Here is a 17,305-nt window from a genome sequence, read left to right as displayed (position 1 = left end):
TTCCAGTCTTCAACTGTCTGATTTTGGTGAGCTTGTGCAAATTGTAGCCTCTTTTTCCTATTTGTAATGGAGATGAGTGGTACCCGGTGGGGTCTTCTGCTGTTGTAGCCCATCCGCATCAAGGTTGTGCGTGTTATGAATTCACAAATGCTTTGCTGCATACCTCGGTTGTAACGAGTGGTTATTTCAGTCAAAGTTGCTCTTCTATCAGCTTGAATCAGTCGGCCCATTCTTCTCTGACCTCTAGCATCAACAAGGCATTTTCACCCACATGACTGCCGCATACTAGATGTTTTTCCCTTTTCAAACCATTCTTTGTAAACCCTAGAAATGGTTGTGAGTGAAAATCCCTGTAACTAATCAGATTGTGAAATACGCAGACCGGCCCATCTGGAACCAACAACCATGACATGCTCTATAAATTGCTTAAATCCCCTTTCTTTCACATTCAGTTTGGAGTTCAGGAGATTGTCTTGACCAAGACCACACCCCTAAATGCATTGAAGCAACTGCCATGTGATTGGTTGATTAGATAATTGCATTGAGATATTGAACAGGTGTTCCTAATAATCCTATAGGTGAGTATGTGCATAGTATGTGCAAAGAAGCATACTGCCTCAAGCCTGGTTAGTCAGGATTTTAGGTTAAATTAGGCTTTATTAGTCAAAATTTATTAAGAAAGGACTATGGAATATGAGCTGACATTGTCATCCTATTTTACTCACGTATCAGTAGCAAAGGAAAATACAGATCATCTTCACTGGCTCTTTGACTGACAACATGGCCCCCGGCTTGGAAGCATGTTGCTCTTTCATAATTAGATTCACACTGTTTATTAATTTATTCATTATCTATTAATGTTCTGTATACAACAAACAAATTGATTAATAGATTTTTATAGATTCATTTTCATCTTCATGTTTAGAAATGAAATGCAGCCAAACTGCTGAGACCTATCTTCATTGTCTGTCCAACCACTCACACTGATTGACAATTTAGATCAGATCAGATTAACTTTCACTTCAGAGGCTTCTTCTGCTAAAGATGAGCCACTTCTTCCTCCTTCCTGTTGTTTTTCACACACACACACACGCACACACACAAACACACACACACAGGTTTGTTTCACTATATTAGTGAGGACATTACATAGACTTCCATTGATTTTATATCAGGTTAATGATACTTCCTATCCCCTAACCCAACCCCTATCCCTAAACCTACCGATCACAGAAACATGTGCAAAACAACAGATTTAAATAAAAACGTGTTTTGTCCGATTTATAAGCCTTTTTAACTAGTGAGGACCAGTCCAATGTCCTCACTAGTGAGTCATTTTCATATTTTACTATATAAGTGAGGACATTTGTGTCCTCACAAGTATTGCCAAACAAGGAACACATCAGTAAAGGACAGTAACACCCAAATAATTATTTCTCTTCTCAAGATCTCTTGCCCTTTTTAACTTAGCAAATAAATGCTACCTCAGAATACTCTCAAATTATGCCAGTTTTCTTTTTATACAACATAATCAAGCACTAATACTTGGCACAGTTTATTTTAGTCAAAACCAGGATATAGCACAGTGTTGGTGTGCGTAAGGGTGAGTCAGACACACACTCACACACACTCACACTCACTCTCTTCTCTCTCTCTCTCTCTCTCTCTCTCTCTCTCTCTCTCTCTCTCTCTCTCTCTCTCTCACTCACTCACTCACTCACTCACTCACTCACTCACAGACACACACACACACACACAGTCTGTATGGCTGTGTGAACTTTATCCTCTCTCATATTCTCTTTCATCTGACAGAGAAGCTGAAGCTGCATTACTGTTCCTACTGACACTGATGGGAAAGATGCCAACACACACCATTCACTCCCAACGTCTTCCCCTTTATCTTGTTATTAGGAAGGAGAGTTATGAAAATGTTAAATTTGAAAGAGGTCATTATCATCTTTCTCTGTATTTTTAGATTTCTGTCAGGTGGAGTTGCGTCTTTTAGCTCACCTGTCAGCTGACCCACAGCTACTGAGAATCTTTCAGAACCCTGAAGCAGACGCATTCACCATGTTGGCGGCACAGTGGTGGGTACACACACTATAAGAGTGTCACACAATATATACACACAGTATGACTGTCACCATCCCAAAACACATTTGTACATACAGCTCTAGAAAAAATTAAGATACCACTGCAAAATTATCAGTTTCTCTGGTTTTACTATTTATAGGTATGTGTTTGTGTAAAATTAAAAATGTTGTCTTATTCTATAAACACTGACAACATTTTTCCCAAATTCCACTTAAAAATATTGTAATTTAGAGCATTTATTTGCCGAAAGCAACAACTGGTCAAAAAAAAAAAAGATGCAGTGTTGTCAGACCTTGAATAATGGAAAGAGAATAAGTTCATATTCATTTTTAAACAACACAGTACTAAAGTTTTAACTTAAGAACAGCCCTGCCCCTAGGAGCCTGTTTCGAACCGTCCTCGCCGTGCACTTCACCCCAGCTGCCTTTTGCCATTATTTTTGTAGGTCACTTGATGTCATCTTATGGTTGTTGAGTGACATTCGAATGAGTTGGCGGTCATTCCGTTCAGTAGAGAGTCGTTTTTAGCTTTGTTAAGCTGTAGCTTTGTTGTCCCCAATGTCTGCTGCTTGACCTTGTTCTTATGAACCGTCATCTTTGAAATTTTAAGGATGGAAGCAACCTGACGCTCTCTGTTTCCCTCTGCCAGTTAAGCCAGAATTGAACCCTTCTTTTCCACACTCAAAACATTTCCTTATTAACTTTTTTGGCATGGTCAGTAGTTATTTTTTTATTCCAATTATTTTTGAGGTACTACTAGCACTGTGTCTGCCATCCAGCTGGTCCTACTGCAAGAGGATAGTGATTACCACAGAAGTGTTTTTTTTAATACTTTTCCTTATTAAATAAAATTTGGTTCAGGTGATCACCTAATCAAATCCTCATTCAGTACAATGAGATGTGCCTATGTTGGAATTCAACAGATATTGGAATGGAATGGCTTCCATACTTGTAGAGATGCTGATTTAAGAAAAATGTGCAGTCCTTTGCAATCACAGGAATAAATTGCATTTTAAAATACATTAAAATAGAAAACCATTGTATTTTTTTCTATAATGTCACAATATTAGAGTTTTTGAAGCAATCTCTATTATACTGCTGTATATTTTAATGAAAGTGCTAGATTTTTTTTGATTGTGTGGATGCTAAACAATTAAAAGATATTAGTAGTTAGTAAGGACATTTTATGTCTGGTATTCGAAAAAAACAATGTCCAACCATGTCTGATGTTCACACTTTGGGTAAAAGTCGAGCAAAAAGTGTTTAAAGAATGCTAGATGTTCCATTTGTCACACACATAACGGGTAATAAACAGGCTGACAAGAGGGCAAAAAGTCCTGCACTACCAGTCTGTGTGTTTCACCCTGCGGCTGTATGCAGTGAACCAGACAGAGAAAAAATTGAGAACGATGAGAGCCGATCAGTCTGATGCTCACATCTCCAGGGTTAACGTAGCACACAGAGACAGCCCTGTCAAGACAAAGTGCGATGTGATTGCTGACATGAGCCCAGTATGTGTGTGAGGATGGATTCGTGCCCCCGCTCTTTCTTTCTAATGACTGCAGATTGTCACAGTATTTCTGTTAGCATGTTCTATCTTTAATTAATGTGTATTGCTTACAACAAAGAGTTGAGATTATAAAGATATTCTCTAAAGCAGTAAGACATCTGCTGGCAGCCTCTGATTCCTTCTCACAAACACTGATGCCTACAGCATAACCGCGCTGCTGGCTCTTTCATTACATAAATGTCTCTGTCTATGTCTCTGTCTTTAGGAAGGGTGTGAGTGAGGACAGAGTGAGTTCGGAGGACAGAGAGCATGCAAAGCGTATCGTCTACTCTGTGATTTATGGAGCTGGTGAGCATTATGTTGCATGCACACCATCCTTTCAATCTACAGGAAGTACAGAATGTTTAATTTTTCATCATTTATTTTTCATTGCAACACTATTTTTAAAAAGTGATGTAAGCAATTTATGCATTTTTGCTAATTTTGACCACATGCCTTCTCTCCAGTGGCTGTTGCAAATAGTCTTGTGAAGTCCTGTGTGCTGCCCTCTTTGAGCTGTAAATACCATGTTAGTAATTACTGTTGAGCTGCAGGAAAACAACACCCTGACAGCACTGATAGGGTGAGAGCACCAAAGAACGTGCACAGTACCAAGCTCATTACTAGCAACACTTCCCTGGGTGCATAAGATGTGAATTCAAAAGCAGCAGAAGGGGAAATATATACATTTCGAGCAATAGGAGGATGAAAAGATGAAAATATTATTACAATTTAACTACATTTCTTTTAAATAAAAGTCTTTTGTAATATAAATATATTTATCACTTTTGATCAGTTTAATGCATCTTTACTTAAAAGTTACTGACCTTAAACATTTGAATTGTGGTGTACCCTTTTAAACATAGAACTTTGAGAAAAAGCTTTAGGGGCTTTCATGAAGTAAAAAACCAAAAATACTTATCAAATCAAATTACCTTTATTTATATAGCACTTTTTATAAGTCCGATTGTTTCAAAGCAGCTTCACAGTGTTAACGGGAATAAAATGCAACAGAATTTGATTCTGCTATACAGCCGCTCTGGTGAAAACCAGAGATCTGGTGATCTATCCAGCCAGTTTCTTATCATATTTCTTATCAGATCAGTAATATAGTTGAAATTGAGTTGTCCCCTACTAAGCAAGCCAAAGGCTAGATAGTCAAGGAACCAAAACTCCTTCAGGGCCAGAATGGAAATAAAAACCTAGGGAAAAACCAGGCTCAGTCGGGGTGCCAGTTCTCCTCTGGCCGTCGAACATGCAGTGTATGATTATAATTATCTGTATTTAATACTTATCTGTATTTTGTCAGACAGGAATGATTGTAGCATAGCCTAGGCAAAGCAAAGATGCATACATTTTTTTTTAGAATGAAAGAGCTAGATATTGATACGGATAGGAAAAAATATATGGAAACGTTGTGACCCAGACTGGACAGATATTGATACGAACAGGAAGAAATATAGAGAAAAGTGTCTGACCCAGACTGGAGGGCTTTGCTCTATAAGTCAAGTGCAGACTCTGTAGAGAGCTTATTGTTCACAGTGGTTGCTAACAGAGATCTCTCAGAATGTGGCTTCCATGACTACGAGCTGAGAAGAATCTTATTATGTATGTGTGGAGGGTGTCACTGTTCTACTTTACTTTAACTGGGTCAGCATGAACCTATCTCAGCTTTTTCTTTCTTTTATATTTTTCAGTCCAGCATCTCACAAGCGGCTCACCAAAAAGTGTTTGTGAGCATTAAGTTGCTGAATACAGAAAAATACATTTATTTCACTCTTACAAAGACACAACTCTTGAAGCAACAGAGCAAAACTGTCATCTCAGGAAAACCGAGAAATAGAGCGACAGCATAAGGAAAGCAATATTGAGTGACTGAGTGCTGATAGAAAGAGTGAGAAAAAAGGGGGTGAGAGCGCCACAGTGTCAGCATATGTTGATAATCTTGCAGAAAGCGACAGATTGCCATGGTTACAGAATAATACTAAAAGGAGGTGTAGCATAGAAGACAATCAAAAACACACACACACACACTCAGGCGAGGGGGAGGGGTGGACACAACTGGGTCAGAATATAAGAAGCTAACTATTGAGTATCCCAGAGAGATGGATGATTTAGAGGTGGAGAGGTTGGAGTAATTAGGCAAAAGGAGGGGCCCCAGAGAGCAAATGATCTTAACCAGTGAGAATGCATAGCGACGCACACCTCATCACTTCTGTGTGCCTCTTGCCATCTTCATCTCCTTGCTCTCGTTCTTGATGTATTCACTCTCCTTCTCTGTCTAGAAATAATCTCAATTACAGGCACGTCTCACTTGTATAGGACCTCTAGTCTGTCTTTATTCAACAGGTCACTTTGCGTAAAGCAAGTAGAATTGGTCCATGTCATGCGGCTAGTTGTTACTGTAGTTGGACCGATAACTAATTCTACATTTTTATTGGTTGGAGTAATGCAAGCAGCTACCCTACATCTGATGCTTCAGTGTTTCTTAGGTATTTATTAGTGCTGCTTGCACCATTGTTGTTATTAACACTATAATTAGAGATCTGAACCAACAATAAGACCCGACTATTGAACTATGGCGCACAGCTTTAATTACTTTAAATTGTGTGGTGTGATAAAGAAAGGTTTGCTACTATTTTGATAAGTCATCAGACTTATTTTGAATATATTATATTGAATTTCTGCTTGGTGGATAAAAAAATTAGGTTAAAGGGGGGGTGAAACCATAGACCGTAAAAAAATATGGACGACTCGACATCATCCGTTTCCGCTTGGCAGATTTGAAGCTTTCAGGCGGCCTGCACGGCGCGGACATCTTGGGACCAAGTCTGCGCAGTATCGATTTTGGGACCGGAGTTGCACAGTAGAGCGCAGGAAGTAGAGCGGGAAGTACAGCTGCGATATCAAAAGCCCGCCCACACTCTCGCAGATGCAGAACAATTAATTATGTTGGTGTGAAATAAACAGTAAGCATCAAATAACTAACTCAAACTAAACTTATTTTAAAAACGAACACCTGAAATGTAATCATCCTGATGATAACTGCCTTCAGTGACATAAACTAACTTTGGGGAAAAATATTTGAAGTGTAATTTTATTATTTAGTTTGCCTCGCGTCCATTAGAAAACACAGAGGGGCGGCTATACTGGGACCGGTCACCGGGGGGCAATCGAGGCGGCGGAGGCGCGAAAGCTTCAGTAAATGAGAGGGAGACTGCAGGCTTGGGTGAAACACTCAGTTTCAGTCAATCTCATGTCAATCTTGAGTACCTATAGAGTAGTATTGCATCCTTCATATCTCCAAAAAGTCTTTAGTTTTATTATATTTATAAAAGAAATATAGACTAAACCTTAGCAGTAGCAAGCAAAATGGTTTTGCACGTCAGACTAGTGTAACGTTATACATTGAACAACAATGGAGTAACCGTTAGCACATTTGAATGACAAAGCACGCTTTGCGAGAACGCTAGGTTTATGTTTGGGTGGTTTTACAATAAACAAACTGACATCTATATTGGTCAGCTAAACAAATGTATTTAAACACACACCATAGATCGCATGCTCCATTGATAAATTAACTAACGTTATACACAATCGTGTTGTTTACTGATGTTTACTTACGCGACGATAGCCAACAACAGACATTTGAAGCAGTTTTTCTCACCGTCTGTTTCCAAAGCAGGACCGTGAACCTTTATCGTTGCGACCACTCCGTCAAAAATACACTTCTTTGGTAACTGTTGATTTTGTGAAGTCCTGACAGCAGTGACCGTGGAGATCCACTTTTGCGACACGACTGAAGCGATGTTGTGAAGCTTCCCGTCATTTCTGCGTTCAAATCGGTTCAAATGCAGCGCTGCCTTCCCGGAATGCTGTGCTGAAGCGTTGAAGTCGCTCGACGTCACCCATAGGAATAAAGTGCAGTGCGGCGTGACAGAAGCATTGCACAGACGAGTGGATCTGCAGCTGAGAGATTGTTTATGGGCGTGCATTTCCTCTCTCGCCTCTAGTCGCGCGCACGCACCCTTCCGGTTGCAGAGCCCGTACGGCCCATACAAGGACATTCCGCTCTATCGACGTCAAGCGGACCCATACTCCAAAAAAACTCTCAGAAACTTGTGGGAAACCGGAAGACTGAAAAAAGCTGTAAAATTGTTAATAAACTATAAATTATTAATACAATTTTAAATGAGGGGACTGTGGCAAAAGGAGGGGACTGTGGGACTGTGATGGCAAAGCTGAAATTGTAGCATCATTCAGTGTCACATGATCCTTCAGAAATCATTCTGATATACCGGTACTGATTTGGTGCTCAGTAAAATTTCTTATTATTATCAGTGTTAAAAACAGTTAGCTGCTTAATATTTTTGTGGAAACCGTAACATTTTTGATCACTACAATGTGTTCTTGCAACAAAAAAAAAAAACTATTGTTTTATTTAAAGAAAAAGCTTACTGACCCCAAATTTTTTAACTGTGATGTACGTTACAGTATATCACATATTACACAATATCAGTAGAGGTAAAATCAGCACTATCATGTTTTTGTGTCACATTTGTTGTCATGGTAGTTGTCGTCATAGCAACATCTGGAGAATGGGTTTAGCCTTTTTTCTCACCAGTTATTTTGTGCCTCATGTGTTTTTGTTTTTTGCCTCACCTTGAACTGTTTTAAGCTTGGAATATTTCTGTTCTCATGCTATTGTCCACTGACTCTCTCCCTATTTCTTGCACACACCATCACTCACAGGAAGAGAGCGGTTATCTGGTATTCTGGGTGTGAGCGCAGAGGAAGCCAGCCGTTTTCAGGACTCTTTCCTACAGATGTACAGAGAGGTGCCAGGCTTCATCCAGCACACCATCCAGCACTGCCACGAACATGGTGTGTGATAAATGGAGATTAGAGGCAGAGCAGCACAGCAGCTCTCACTCATTTCACAATTCAGTGTGTTTAGAGTTGCCATTAGGACACACTTTTACTGATATTACACACGTCATGGTTTTTAGACCAGTGTTAACTTCACACAAAATAATTCACACCTCATACTTTCCCTTCCCTTTCTTTGTCACAAAGTTACGTTTGACGTTCTATCTACATTCATCTCTGTGTTGCTTAAAAAGATCCAGTTGGCAGTTTACTGGTCACGTTTACTATTATTATGAAATATGAAGTTTAAATTTAGTTTGGTCTGCTGTATTGTCATGAGCATAGACTGTAAAAAAAATATGGACATAGTGTCCGTGATGTCACCCATAGGATAAGCTTAAAGTAGGGGTGAGCTGGGTGTTGCCATCTTGCTAGCGCATCATCACGTGTCACTCCTGGATAACAGAAAATGGGCAAAAAGGCGGGATGTGCGCGGAGCTGAGGTTTCGCAATGACTATAGACGGCAGATAAATGGCTATCCACCTGTAACCGCGCCCTTTATTTATGCAGAACTTTAAGGCTTTATATAACGTAAATTAATGAGTTATAAAAAAAAAAATCACCCACCTCACAGTTGTCATGAAGGTCAAAATTAGCCTTATAAGCCAAAACCACAATTTGTACCAGGCTGTAAACATGTTTTTTTCTGCTTTAAAGTTGGGAATTTTAACATGGGACTCAATGAGATTCTACTCCCTTCTGGAGCCTGTCCCTAGTGGCCAGTTGAGGAATTCCAGTTTACATTACTTCCGTATTGGCTTCAAGAGAGATTGCGGGAGGTTGCCGCTTGGTCATGAGAAATGATAATACATTGTATGCCAATGCAGAATAGAGAAAAATGCAATGCAGTTAGGAGTTAATATAATATTAAGTTTGAATGATTAAAAGCTAAACAAAAAAATGATAATAATAATTTAAAACTAAAAAATAATAATAAAGATACAATAGTAATATATAAGAAAAACAAGAAAAAAATCACGAAAAGTAGGGGCATAAGTCGGTTCTGGGGCATTTTGAGTTATTCACAGAAGTCTAGTCTCCAAGCTTTCCAACAATGTGTAATATTGAAATCTGATAATATTTGGAGAAGTTGTGGCCATTTGAATGTAGGCATTTAAAAAAGTTTAAAGGGGAGAAAACGGCGTCTAAAAATTGTGCAGTTATCACCTGTTCTCATCTGCTGGGAGTGACAATAGGGCTCATTTACATCCCATTTAGATAAGCCATACCCCCTATAAAGCTGCATGGTTGCATAGCAACGGAAAAAATCGGACTGCATACTATTAATAATGAAGGATAGCAGATGCTAACATTACCATCTAAAAAGCCCATTATAGTAATGTTTTTTGTTTTTTTGGCAAGTGATACGATGCTAACGATTACAGTTAAAACGACAGTCGGAGGTCTAAACATAAGATAATGTGTACGTGTTCTTAGATTGAACACAAAACAACAAACTTTGATGTTTATGGAAACTCACTTCATAAGAAACAGAAAAGTATTCTTGCAGATCTCATTGCCTCCAATTAAATAAGTCGTTCGGGCACACTTTCTGTTTGTCGGGGTCTTCTTTGTGGATGTAACCAGTACCATTGCAAAGGGTGTGCCAAGTGTGCGACTGCACAGGGCCTCGTGCAAAGTAAAGTGACAGCTGACTTGATGTAAAAAGCCAATAGCCTAAAGTTTGTTTTTGTCCTTTAAAATACTATAATAGTTAAAAGACATCGACATAGCTAAAAATGTTTACTGTGATGCTGTATTATCTACTTGTTCAAATTTTATTATGTAGGCTAACTTGCAATATTTTTCTTTGTGTGAGACAGTGATTCATGCGCATATATGTCACTCAGCGCAGCATTGCACGTCAGGCCCGTAGAGAGAGCTTTATTCGGGCCATTCAAATTCTGGCCATTATTCAAAATCTTACTCGATTATTTTATTTTTTTAATAATCAACATATGAAATAAAAAAAAAACATTCTAGGCTAATATTTAAACAAAGCCTAATTAAATGGGCTATACGTTTTTTTTTTAACCCATGGCCGACGAAGTTGCCGGCGCATTCTGATGAACATTGTCCTTTATGGCAGCAGATATAACTCACAATACAAAAGACATTTTTAGCAATACAGATATTTGCAAGACATAATTATAAACTATAAACTGTCTACTTTTATTTGTGTACACTCACAAAAGTTGTTGATTCAGAGAACAGATTCAAAATTTCAAAATTTTATTTTGTTTAGCCTATTAAATGCAAATTTTAAAAGCATTTATAAATTCAGTTTATATTTCTAACAAACGAAATTCCAAGCCAAAAAACTTTGAGTTACCACCATGAAATTCAAACATTTCATTCTTTTAATTTTAAATGCGAGGATAACGCCTATCCTTCCATTCAAAATAATGGCTATCGCGCTGCTGGGATATACACAATCTTACCAACATACTTTTTGGAATGACTTATGAGAGGGGAAAAAAACATTTTAGACGCATAACAGAGATTAATGGAAACGGAGTCTTTTCACAATATTTTTTTTCGACATTTAGCAGCCTAAATATCGTTAAGGTTTTGTGCAAATCTTTAATGCAAACATGGCTACTAAGAGATCAGTCAAGAATCCAACCGTATGTTGTACAGAATGTCTTTACTGCTCGTGTAGTCAAAGTTACGGATTTTCCCCATTTCTGTCTTTTCCCCAATCAAATATTACTATCGATATAGCCTCTCTGATTTCTTACAGTCCAGCTCGTCTTACGCCAGTCCGATACATTCGTCCTCTTCTTCATCTTCCCTCAGTTGTAGATTAGGGATATTATTCAGTCTTTTTTTGCCGCTTTCATCGTCGCATAAGTAACCACGCTTCCAGTGATGTAGTGTAAATGGAGAAGAGGAGAGGTCCAAGCACTGAGCCCTGAGGAACCCCCGTGGTCAGTTGATGTGTTTTGGATACCTCTCCAGGCAACCTTTAAGGACCTACCTGTGAGATAGGACTCAAACCAGTGGAGTGGAGTCTCTGTGATGCCCAGTGATGAGAGGGTGGACAGAAGAATCTGATGATTCACAGTGTCAAAGCCAGCAGACAGATCAAGGAGGATGAGGACTGATGAATTGGATGCAGCTTTAGCCAGCCACAGGGCTTCAGTAACTGACAATAATGCTGTCTCAGTTGAGTGGCCCTTTTTGAAACCTGACTGGTTTACGTCCAGTTGATTAGACTGTGAGAGGAAAGATGAGACCTGCTTGAAAACAGCTCTTTCAAGTGTTTTCGCTATGAATGGTAGGAGAGAAACAGGTCTGTAGTTCTCTACAAGTGATGTGTCTAATGTGGGTTTTTTAAGCAGTGGGGTTACCCGAGCCTGCTTGAATGCGGTAGGGAAGATGCCGGTGCAGAGAGATGTGTTGATGATGTGTGTGAGTGCTGGTAAGAGTGTAAGGGAGATGGCTTGTAGAATATGTGAGGGGATCTAGAGGGCAGATAGTGGGATGGCTGGAGAGGAGAAGTTTAGATACTTCAGCCTCAGTGAGTGAAGAGAAGGAGGAGAGAAAATGTTTGGCTGAGGATGTGGCTTATTTAAAATTGTGTGTGTGTGGAGGTGGGAACTGACTGCTGATGAATGTGGTTTTATCTGTGAAAAAATGGGCAAGATCGTCTGCAGAGAGAGATGTGGTGGGGGGTGGGGGGGGGGGGACAGAGGAGAGAGTTGAAAGTTCTGAAAAGTGTGTGTTTGTCTGAGGTGCTGTTAATTTTGTTGTGGAAATATGAGGATTTCGCTGTAATGGACATCATGTGAGAAGGAAATGAGCAAAGGTTGATACTTACTCAGGTCAGATGGGTCGTTCAATTTGCGCCATTTTCTCTCTGCTGCCCTAAGTTTGGTATTAAAAGATAGCTTCTCCTTGTCAGTTGAAATTTGAAGACAGATATTAAATGATCGTATAAAAAATATATATTTGTAAGTTTTCCTTTTCTAATAGCTGATGATCTTGTTTAGTGAATACAGTAGATCCACAAATAGGTTATAAAATGAGTGAAGGATTCAGTGTTTAGAGATACTCATTAAACAGGCACCTCAGGACTGAAATTTCCAGCCAGTTCGCTCATTACATGATCAATACTGGAGGTATTGGCATGCCTGCACAGCAACAAAACACCTGCTATCATTTTGCTGGAAAATTTATCAGGTTTTGAGAGGGAGGAAAGAGATTCAAGAAAATGAAATGGAGAAGGGCTGCAAAGACTGAACTTTATCTCGCAGAAATCTGTTCTAGAACAGGGTGTTCCAGTAGGAGTGTGATAGCGTCTAATCTTCTGTTCAAGGGGACTTTCTTTGCTGTCTTTTGATTTAGAGAGTTGCTTTTATGTAGCTTAATGTGAGAGAGACAAGACTGATATGTGACCTTTCTCGGATGTGAAAAGTAGAATTACCTATTACCTGTTGATGCATGCTTTGATGAAAGGCCTGAACTACAGTGGCCCTAAACAGTATTTGGAAACTTAATGGGATAGTTCATCCAAAAATTATTATTATTATTATTATTATTATTATGGCATCATTTTCTCACACCCATGTTGTTTGAAACATGTATCTTATGTGGAACATGAAAGAAGATATTTTGAGAAATTATTTTATTTTATTTGTTCTTCATTTAATCGAAGTCAATGGTCACCAAAACAGCTTGGTTAGCAAGATTCTTTAAAATATCTTCTTTTGTGTTTAGCACAATGACAGAGTTTTCAACATGAACAAAATATCAAACAAAATTATGTTATTTTAAAAGAAAAATAACAAATTCATAATGTAAAAATTTGGTTTGGACACTTTCTGATTGTCAAATAGTATAGTAGTTAATCTGACCTGCTAGGACGCCTGCCTGAATTTGAGGGTAGTTGAAGTCATACATCCTCTAAAATGGTCACCAGTTGGTACAATACATACAATTATGCATTGGTTTTATTTTATCTAATGCAATGACATTTACATTTTTTTTTTTATCTTTTTAATTTGTGGCCACTGTACGTTATTTCAGTACACAAACTTTGAAACGTAATGTGCACAGGTGACGTATTTACTGTACTGTCAGACACTATGATAATGATCAGTCAATAAGGCAAACATTTCACATTTGACAAAAAATACACCGAAATAACACGCATGCTCATAATCCTCAATAGCAGAGAAACACAGTAGTACATTCCAGTGATGCGTCCGTAGTGTTTTCTGTACATATGACTGAGCCACACACATTCCTGAACACTGTTACACATATACATGCAGTGGTCTCTCTTTGTGCCCCATAACTCCTGGCGTCTCTGTGCTTCTGGGAAAAAGATTTTCCAAATGAGTCCACCGGCTGACCTCACTCTTTTCCAACAGGGGTTTATGCGTAAAGCTTTGACCTATTGTCTGCCTTACCCCGGAATGCACTGGCATGAGTGATTCGTAAAGAGTCTGTGTGTGAATGAGTGACTAACTATAATAAGGCTGAAAGAGTTTATAAGTTGCTGTGCATGTTCTTTCTTATTGATGCCTTAGGATTTGTGAAGTCTATAATGGGAAGGCGCCGTTCCCTCCCTCACATTCACTCTGCTGACTGGAGCCTTCGAAACCAAGCAGAGAGACAGGCCGTCAACTTTGTACTACAGGGTATTGTGTGTTTCTACTTGTGTTTGTCATGGTTGTTGCATTTGTGATTTGTCACCATGACTCTGTGTGACCCTTCAGGCTCAGCTGCAGACCTTGCCAAAATGGCCATGATCAAAATCTGCTCCCAAGTGTCTTCTACCACTTACACTGCCAGGTACATACATCCGTTCATCTGTCCAGTTTTTCACTCCCTCTCTTATAAACACATTTGTATCTTAATACAGTTTTTTTATTTGGGAAATGTGGTAACATTTTACATGTAGGTCCAATTAGTTAAAGGGATTGTTCCTCCTAAAAACGGTACATTATTTACTCAACATTATGTTGTTCCAGACCTGTATGACTTTCTTCTCCAGAGCATGAAAGAAGATATTTTGAAGAATGTTGGTAACCAAACCCTTTTAGAGACCGCTGACCTCCATTGTTTCAATAAATAAGTAAGGGATAATGTACTCTGATAAATCACAGACAGGGTCTTGCATCATCTTGAAGGGGTTTATTCTGCCATAACTATTGGCTTAAATAATTAATTAATAATTTCAATTACTTCCAACTACATTATCTTGCTTATTGCACGGCTGCTTGCCACAGAAGTAAATAATTAGACACTAAATATTGACTTGATATTAATTTTTTTTAATTGAATGGGAATTTGAATTTTTTTTAGGTCAATAAGAGATATTGATTTACGATTAAACTGTTTTAAAATTGTAAAATTGTGTGTTTTCGGGGATAACATACCACTGGCTGGGTGTAATTGCCCAATCAGAATCAAGTACTCCAAAGAGCTGTGTAATAAACACTGGGAAAAAAAACATTTTCTTTTTGTTCTATAGAAGAAAGGAAGTCATACACATTTATTTATTTTTTGGGGAAGGAAGATATATGTAACCCAGCGAGATCTGCTTGGTTACAAACATTCTTCCAAATGTATTATTTTGTGTACAGCAGAACAAAAAAATGTATACAGGTTTGGAACAACTTGAGGGTGAGTAAATAATGACAGAATTTTCATTTTTTGGTGAACTATCCCGTTAATTAGGTATTATTCACTAACAATGAACAATACTTTTGCATCATTTTTAATATAGGTTTATGTTTGTTTATTCATATGCTAATACATTTTTAAGATTACAAGTTTATACTTTTTTTTTTCTTCTCCACGGATGTCTTCTACATATCCCTTGATATTGTCTCTGTTTTTCTCTCTTAGCCTTTCTGTGTGAATCACTCAACTTGCAGTGCAGCTCTATATATTACAGTCATTTATCTTTGTTAGCATCTCTCTATCCCTCCCTCTTCATTCTGTCTCCTCACCCCTCCCTCCAAATCTCTTGCTATTCCTCTCAGTGAGTATTAGGAGATGTGTCTGCAGTAGATGGCTTACAGACCAATGTAGTGAAATACGATTACCGAAACTTTTAATTTAATATGGCCACCACATTCCAGAAACTAAACACATCATGGTTCGGTGGTGGTCATGGTCTGATCTCCTTGTTAAGATTGATAGTTCTGTTCTAGTTTCTGTGTGTCTATATCTATTTAGGCTGGTGGCTCAAATCCATGATGAGCTGCTGTTTGAAGTGGAGATCTCACAATTGGATCAGTTTGCTGGTGAGGGAAACGTATAACTTTCATGTCCTGTTATACGAGCATGAAAGGAATAATCTGGGTTATATTTATAGTCTGTATTAATTTGTAGTTTGTGATTTTGTTAGTTTTATTAGTTCCCAGAACGCAATCAACTGTGTATATATATATATATATATATATATATATATATATATATATATATTTAGTCAACTCTAATAACCCTGGTGGTAAGTGGCATTAAGCTGTAAATGCTGTGAGAGCATAGCTAAGTATTTTAACCAGAATATTCCATAAATAATTTTTTTGTGAGATAACAGGACTAGGATAGATCAATTATTTAAGAGACAAAAATATTTTAATAGCCATTGAAATATTGTGAATCTTATGTTGGTAAACAGTGCTGGTGAAGAAGACCATGGAATCTCTTCAGCACATTGCAGATTTAGGAGTGAATCTCTCTGTAAGTAAACTCCCACACAGTTTCATTTAAATGACTGCCATTTATCTTAGTATGAAGATGAGCTTCTGGATGTAGAGGAAGTAACATGCTATGATCTAGTCTTTCTTTGTTGCTTCCAAAACGTTGTATAGCTCTAAGAGAAGCCTTAATCATATCAGAACGGTTATCAAACAGATTTGTCCACTATAAAGCGGTTTGCTGTGTCTCAGCGTTTGATTGGTAACCTAATTAAGCTGAATTGCATTTCCAGACAGCCTTCCCTCCTACAGCCTGGCTTTAAATTACTAAAAAACTAAACGATGCAGCAGATGCAGGTCAAAAGATATAGGGGATTGCAGTTGTTTTCTTCTGTTCTCAGGTGCCCCTCAAAGTCTCACTGTCCACAGGACGGTCATGGGGTTCAATGTGCGAGATGAACCTCCCCTGCACCACTACAGCTACTTCTGTCTGAGTCTCCCGTTCTTCCTCGCCATCCCGTTACTATGGTAACTGGGCAGCTGCAGTTCCCAATTCTTGTTTTTCTCTTATGTATCCGAGGGCAACGGTAGGAGCAGGCTGGATCGTACCAGTTTCTATTTTGGGAGGTCTTTCATTCATTCATTTTTGTCCTTTCACTGTTATTCGGTTGTTCTTCTCTCTGTTCAGAAACTAATATTCCATTGCATGAGAATAGGAGCAGCTAATAAATCTTTGTTCTTTGTTCATTTTCAATGTTTGTGCATCTTATATTGCCATATACATCTGTCTTCTCACATATGCATTAAATAAATAAAAGCCTCTGTTATAGACAGGCTTAATTCAGCTGTATTACTGGCGCTACTATCTGTTTCTCAGCTGCTTTTATGGAACGTCTGTCTCCTGATGAATATTAATAAACTCAGTCCTCATTTAGTGAGTCTTGCTCACTCCATTTAAAACCTGTTAATCTTATTGCTTCCTTTTCCACAGCACCTCACAACTCGTTTAGCAACACCCACTGGCCTTTCTCTAAATCTGTCTCATATCTACACAGTCCACACACACACTGACCCA

At 38.4% G+C, this 17,305-nt stretch overlaps 1 protein-coding gene across 4 annotated transcripts in view; it reads left to right on the top strand.

Moving 5' to 3' along the window:
- LOC137075443 (DNA polymerase nu-like) overlaps positions 1–17,240 on the top strand; it is a 77,718-nt gene extending 60,478 nt beyond the window's left edge. For 3 of the 4 annotated variants that reach the window (XM_067443998.1, XM_067443982.1, XM_067443973.1), the window contains 8 exons: positions 1,976–2,087; positions 3,869–3,951; positions 8,395–8,526; positions 14,110–14,220; positions 14,299–14,374; positions 15,767–15,834; positions 16,212–16,273; positions 16,632–17,240. In XM_067443998.1, coding sequence (XP_067300099.1) covers positions 1,976–2,087; positions 3,869–3,951; positions 8,395–8,526; positions 14,110–14,220; positions 14,299–14,374; positions 15,767–15,834; positions 16,212–16,273; positions 16,632–16,724 — 737 coding nt within the window. In that variant the 3' untranslated portion in view covers positions 16,725–17,240. The remainder of the gene's footprint in view (positions 1–1,975; positions 2,088–3,868; positions 3,952–8,394; positions 8,527–14,109; positions 14,221–14,298; positions 14,375–15,766; positions 15,835–16,211; positions 16,274–16,631) is intronic. The other variant, XM_067443990.1, reaches the window with a different exon arrangement.
- Positions 17,241–17,305: the final 65 nt, after the last annotated feature.

Source organism: Pseudorasbora parva, chromosome 1 (genome assembly GCF_024679245.1).
Source record: "Pseudorasbora parva isolate DD20220531a chromosome 1, ASM2467924v1, whole genome shotgun sequence".
NCBI classification, from domain to species: domain Eukaryota; kingdom Metazoa; phylum Chordata; class Actinopteri; order Cypriniformes; family Gobionidae; genus Pseudorasbora; species Pseudorasbora parva.
Note: the sequence above shows the minus strand (reverse complement) of the source record. Positions and strands in the feature narration are given on the sequence as shown.